The sequence below is a fragment of the Callorhinus ursinus genome, unplaced genomic scaffold, assembly GCF_003265705.2.
Source record: "Callorhinus ursinus isolate GAN/ISIS: 27379988/994484 unplaced genomic scaffold, GSC_fseal_2.0 scaffold16, whole genome shotgun sequence".
Taxonomy (NCBI): Eukaryota; Metazoa; Chordata; class Mammalia; order Carnivora; family Otariidae; genus Callorhinus; species Callorhinus ursinus.
The window spans coordinates 43873946-43880503 of record NW_027397078.1 but is presented as its reverse complement, the minus strand read 5'-3'; the positions used below and the strand labels follow the sequence as shown (position 1 = coordinate 43880503).

At 59.5% G+C, this 6558-nt stretch overlaps 1 protein-coding gene across 1 annotated transcript in view; it reads right to left on the bottom strand.

The window, feature by feature from the left end:
- The window catches only part of PPP2R3B (protein phosphatase 2 regulatory subunit B''beta), a 59838-nt gene extending 56343 nt beyond the window's left edge, over positions 1–3495 (bottom strand). The window contains exon 1 of the mRNA XM_025857553.2: positions 2814–3495. Coding sequence (XP_025713338.1) covers positions 2814–3155 — 342 coding nt within the window. The 5' untranslated portion in view covers positions 3156–3495. The remainder of the gene's footprint in view (positions 1–2813) is intronic.
- Positions 3496–6558: the final 3063 nt, after the last annotated feature.

Below are 6558 nucleotides of genomic sequence, written 5' to 3'. Positions count from 1 at the left end.
GGCAAGGTCACTGAGATACTGACCACTGTGGAGAAGGAGTAGGAAGGGGCCCCTGGGATACTGACCACTGTGGGGGAGCGGTAGGAAGGAGGCCCCGGAGCAAGTGCTGTACACTTGAAAGTCAGGTGCACGGGCTGTGGCAGAGTCTTCCTCTGCTGGGCATCGTTACTGGGGTACAAAGTAGGTGCAGAGACAGCGCATGCAGGCTAAGCTCTGACTCCCTAGGAAGAACCCCCTTAGAAGCTCGTTCAGGGCTTTGCCTGGTTGGGATCGTGGTGAGGCACCCACGGAGCCCCTGCGGTTCAGCACTCAGGCTTTCCCTCTGTGCAGACAGGTGGGAGACACTCCAAGTGCCTGTTGCATGTAACGTGTTTGCCAAAGGCATCGAGCCAAGCGTGTGTGGTGCACATCCCTGGGGCGGGGAAGGTAACAGGGCAGTCGGACACTCAGGGTGTGTGGACTCCCTGGTCTCCTCTTCCTCTAAGCCGGGGAATTACACGGGGCAGGGGTGAAAAGGAGCTGCTGGTGGCTGGCGGTCAGTCCTTGGGTGTCTGTGCACTCTGGAGAAAAGATGTGTCATCTGTGAAACCTCCTGTGCAGACCCGGGAGCGTCACCCGTCCGTCCCCTGCCAGTTGGCCCTTGGGAACCGGGTCTTGGTAAACACCGCCTGACACAATGCGTGGACCGGCAGCACGGGAATGGGCCCCTCGCATCTGGTCCCCGTGAGAACACGGGTCCCCTTGGCAGTCCACTTCCCTAAATTCAACTGAAACGGTCCGTAAGCTCCACACACGCGAAGACGTGTTTAAAGCCAACTCCACATCCCAGACCAGAGCCATCACTATTTTGTGACCTGGGGGGGGAAGGGGGAAGACAAAGCATTCTGCTGTTCTTCAAAAGCGCGGCACATGCTGGTTGTGGAAACTTTAAAGCAGAGGAGGAACCTCAGATTTCCTCAGGACGCAATTCCCACCAAGCCTTCCACGCCTCCGCCTGGGTCCCAAGCTCCCACGCCCTGCACCGCCCACTCAGCTCAGGCCTCAGGGTTCCAGACACATGGCTGCGCGCATCAGCACTGTGTGAACCTTGTCTGGGGAGCGAGAGAAGGGGCGGACGGAGAGGCAGACAATCTCAAGCCGAGTCCACAGTGAGCGCGGAGCCCACTGGGGCTGGATCTCACGACCCCGAGGTCAGGACTGGAGCCGAAACCAAGAGTCGGGAGGCTCAACCGACTGACCGGGAGAATCGTGATCACACACGAGCCCCACCATGTGCGCACCTTTCCTAAGTGCTAGCGGCCAGCCGTGGAAGCAGGTCCAGCATCCTCGGCCCAGAGTGCTGCATGCTGCCCAGTCCCACAGGTGGCCACGCACAGACCCGGCCCAGCAGCCCGCCTTCCGGCCTCTGGGGAAAACTGGACATCGGATCTCCACTCTGAACCTCCACTCCCTGTGCCCCCTGCCTTCTCCTCGCTCAATTCAGTGCCTCCCCCAAGTCGCAGGCCCCCTTCCTGCCCAACCTCTCTCCCAGTTCACAGAAACCACCTCTCCATGCTCGGAACACCTGAGGAACGTAATCCCCCGGGGTGCATGCCTCTGGGGCCTACTTTACAGAAATATGTCCTTTCCAAGGCATCCAAGTGGCCCTGCTCCAGCAGGGCTGACTTGCCAACATCTGCATTCCCAAGAGGGTTCCCACGACGTCACGGCGTCACAAAATACAAGAATTCACCTGTGAGTGGTGCTCGGCCTCAGCGCCGAAACCTATTTACCGACAAGCAGGCAGCTCGCTGAATGAGACCTTGGCCGTCCAGGGGGAGTACGGATGCCATCGTGGGGAGGGAAACCACTGTCCCTACAGGAAGAACCCTTCTGAGCGCTGGCCCTTCTCACAGATCTCGAGGCCTCTGTTAAAACGAGTGATTCGGGCAAAACTGCCCCCAGCACTAAGGCTCTGCGGTGCAGTGGGAAAGTGACTGACCAGAGCTCAAGGGATGGTCCGGGGGCCCTGCAAGGTGCAGACAAGCCTTCCTGTGGGGTTCCCTAGAGGGTCTAAGCCAGGTGGTGTCTAGGGTGGCCTTTGGGCCCGGTTCCCACTCTCCGTGCAGACTTACTTTCTGGGAAAGGTCGTCTGGTCCGCTGGAACAGGCCAGAAAAACACCAGTAATTGAGAGCCAAATGAGCTTTCCTGCAGGGAGGAGCACCTCGCAATCTGCCCTTAGCGGCTGGTCCGTTGGGGTTGGGAAGCTATCAAACGAGTGATACTACCATACGGTTCGTGTTGCTGAGGGGACACTAGCTCCAACGGAAACGTCTTCAATGTCATAAACAGGTTCGGATGCAACGTTAACATTTCCGGCTTCAGGAGTATTGCAGGTCCATCGTATGCACCAGCCGCCACACTTGCCGCAACACCCGGAGCCAACATTTTGTGACTTCGAACCACACAGGATTACGCACCAGAGACCAACCTCTTTTTTGGTACATGGCTGGCTGACTGCAACTACTGTAGACAATTTAAGGAGAAAACCAGACAAGTGAAGGATAAAACCTCTAGGTTCATTACTTAAGCCGAGAAGAAACTGCGAAGTGGGCACCCAAGACCAAAACTCGGAAAGACTTGAAAGGAACTCCAAAAATTCCCACCCGAGGACCAGCATGGGGCTCCGGCAATGTCAGAATGTTTCAGCACATAGGGCTTCGTTTGGGGGAAAAACCGCGCAAATGTGAGTGTTTTCACGTGTGACGCTCCCCGCACCCCTGAGCCCCAGGTCGCTATGCACCCGACTTAGCAGAAGTGGAGCGTAACTTACTACTCGCGTCCCCGCGGATCTCCGAGTCCCTCGCACGGGTGGCCCGGTCCTGGGACTAGCGGCGGCTCCCAGCGGGAGCGCGGTGGACGCGGTGGACGCGGGGGCCGGGCTGGGCGCCCCCCGGCTATCGAACACCGCGGGCTTGCAGACGGGGGCTGCGGCTGCTAGCGGGGGCCCGGGCTGCCCTGCGTCCCCACCGTCCGTCTCCGTCCCCCCGGGCATCTTGATCCTCTGCAGACAGTCCTGGAGCATCGTCTGCGTGCTGGACTCGCTGAGCCAGCACAGGAACAGCTCGTCCACCTTCATCTTGAGGACGGGCTGCAGGACTTTGCCGGGCGGCATCTCCAAAGCGTGGACCCTCCTTCCCGAAGAGCCCCTTCCTCCTGCACGCCTGCCTGGCGCCAGGAACCCACGTCAGGCCTGAATGGACGTGGGCGGAGCAGACGACGGCTGCGGGCGGGGGTCGCGGGCCCCGGGTCCAGGGGTCTGGGGGGTCACGGGCCCAGGGTCCCCAGGAGGCGGGGTCGCGGGCCTGGCGCCCGGGTCCTAGGGAAGGCTGGGGTGGCGGGCCCGGGGCCCGGGTCCTGGGTCCTGGGCAGGCGGGGGTCGCGGCCCGGAGCCCGGGGTCCTGAGGAAGGCTGGGGTGGCGGGTCTGGAGCCCGGGTCCCGGGGTCCTGGGGTCCCGGGAAGGCGAGGGGTCTCGGGCCTGAAGCCCGAGTCCTGGGGTCCCGGGAGGCGGGGCTCGCGGGCCCGGGGCCCGAGGTCCCGGGAGCAGGCGGCGGCCCGGCCCAGCCCGACGAGGGGGCGAGGGGGCGAGGGGGCGAGGGGGCGAGGGGGCGGGCAGTGCCCGGCCCGCCGGAGGTCCGGGCTGCGGGCGGCGCCGGCGTCTCGGGGGCTGCGCGGACGCCCGGGCCCGGCGAATGGTCGGCAGGAGCGGCGCGAGGCCCGCGCAGCTCCGGGCAGCTTCAAAACGGGCGCGCCGGCCGCCTTCCCAAACAAGGTCGCCTACGCCGTGCGTCACCGCGACGCGTGGCGTCATCACGGCGGCCACGGGCGCCGCACGCCAGCACGCACGCCTCCCTGGCTTCGGGCGCAGCGGCCTGCGGAGTCCTTGGCCGGGGGGTGGGCTTTGATGCAAGCGGGGGGCGTTTAGAGGCTCGGTGGGGACGGGGTGGGGACGGGGTGGGGGCCGCCCCACACGAGGTCTTCCTGATTTTTGGCTTTTTAGGGGTGCAGCCCACGCGCGCGAGGCGACCTTGAAGGCCGGGGAGGTGGGAGCAGGCGCCGCGCCTGCGTGCTCACGGGGGGGGGGGGGTTAGGCCTGGCAACTTGAGCATGCGCAGTGCGTGCCAGCCGAGAGCGCGCAGGGAGTGTGGTGGTTCGGGGGGGGCGGGGGCGGGCATGCGCAGTGCGTGCCCGTCGGGAGCGAGCCGGAGGCCCGGCCGTGGCTGGCTGGTGGGCATGCGCAGTGCGTGCCCGCCGAGCACGGGGACGAGCGTGCGCGCGGCGGAGGTCGGAGCAAGCGCGAGCCTAGGCAGGCAGTTTCTACGTTAAAAGGGCAACTTCAGATCGTGAAAGGCCCCGTTTACGTTAATTTTGTTTATCAAGCGGTAATGATGCCTTGGACGCGAGCAGCTCTTTTAAACGTCAGCTCTTTCGCATGAGGACGAACTGCGTTTGCTGCAGAAATAATAAATCTATTGTGTTGGAGGTGCAATTAATTACCTGAATGACCTTTTGCCCCCCCCCCCCCCCCCCCCCCGCAGGCTTGAACCCTCCTCTTTAATAATACACAGTGCACACATGCCCCCTTTGTGTTTTTGGTTTTGGGTTTTTTTTTTTTTTTTTTTTTTGGTAAAGACGTTTTCTTCTCCCTAACATGATTTTGTAAAATAGTTTTCGCCTGGGTTCGCCCCGTTTTCCGGGGTAATTTCAAGGCTTCAGGAGCTGGGTTCCACTCATCAGTAGAAACATAGCGGACTCACTGAGTGTCCGGTTTTGTGTGTAATGATTTCCAACTGTCTGTGTTTCGCAACTGCAGCTGAAACTCCGTGTGCACCCGCTCGTGGGAGCGCCCTAATGCAGGAATCCCGCGAAGTTATTTCTGTTAATTGGGAAGCAAATGCTTGTGTGGGATGCTGTCGTTTCTGGACAGAAGTAAGTATTCATACAGATCGCCCTTTGGGTTTATCACATACAGACATCTTGTCAAGGAACAGACGTGCCTTTCACCCCGGGTTTTTAAACGAGCTGTCGCTCACTGCTCCCTTCATCGCTGTGGTTTTGGCAAGGAAAGGACTTTTTTTGAGCCCCTGCACAAAACGGCTTTATAAGTCCGGGGGCCGGTGGTGAGACCCAAGGTAGTACTGTACAGCTTCCAAGCGGACAGCAATAAGGTCCAGGACAGGAACAGAATGCACCTTCAGTCTGTGCTGGCCGGCGAAGACCCTGTCCTGCGAGGACAAAGAGGTGCTGTGGGACCCCGAGGCCCCCCGGAGTCAGCCCTCTGCGGGGCTCGCCCCGAAACAGGAGCACCATCTGCTGATGACACAGAGGACCCTCTGGTTCTGCCTGACTTCCAGTGGGGTGGCAGGAGGGCCCCCTCAGGACAGAGGGATGAGGGTGGGGAGGAGCCAGTGGAGAGGAAGATTCCCGAGGATTCTGTGGGGGGGAGGGGCGAGAAGCAGCAGAGTCGGCTTCCCTACTGTGTTATCCTGGGGAGCTTGCAGAGGAAGGCGCTGAGGTGGTTGGAGGGGAGGGTGGCCTCTTCCTTTGCCCACCCAAACCCAGTTCTCTCTGTTCGCTGCAGTCCGCCCGGCCCCTCAGAGCTGGTCCACACACCCCCCAGCTTCACCTCCATCAGGGGCTGGCTGCTCAGAAAGGCAAACCCATCACTGCACAACAAAACAACAATGTGTCTTTCTGCAGAGTCCCAGGTAGTTGATGGCCCACGCATACTTGGGGAAGGAAGACGCCCCAAAGACAAGTGCCTATGAGGTCCGATCTCACGGGTCCCAGGCTGATCCTAAGCTGCAAGTACACACACTGGAAATCAGAGTGATCAAGTTTATATCTGCCAAGTACATTCATCTAAAACGAGTTGGTTTTTCTTCTTCTTCTTTTTTTTTTTTTTTAAAGATTTTATTTATTTGACAGAGAGAGACACAGCGAGAGAGGGAACACAAGCAGGGGGAGTGGGAGAGGGAGAAGGAGGTTTCCCGCTGAGCGGGGAGCCCGATGTGGGGCTCGATCCCAGGACCCTGGGATCATGACCTGAGCCGAAGGCAGATGCTTAACGACTGAGCCACCCAGGCGCCCCAGTTGGTTTTTCTTCTTTTTAAAAAATCTCTGTTTCTATCATTAGAACGAACTTCTGGGTGCCTGGGTGGCTCACTTGGTTGAGCGGCCAACTCTTGATTTCGGCTCAGGTCATGATCTCAGGGTCATGAGATCGAATCCTGAGTTGGACTGGTGCTCAGCGGGGAGTCTGCTTTAGATTCTCTCTCTGCTCCTCCCACTCGTGCCCTATCTCTCTAAAATAAATAAGTAAATCTTAACAAAAAAACGAACCCCAGAAGAGCCAGAAATGTGCCTGTGTTTGGTTTCAACTGATTTCCTTCCAAGAAGCTAACCAGAAGCTTAATGACATTCCTTGTGTCAGGTCTTGAGTCTAGATACTATTTATGAATTCTGCCTCTCTGTCTCTTCTCTTCCTGTTTTATTTGCTTCACTTTGCTGCTGACTT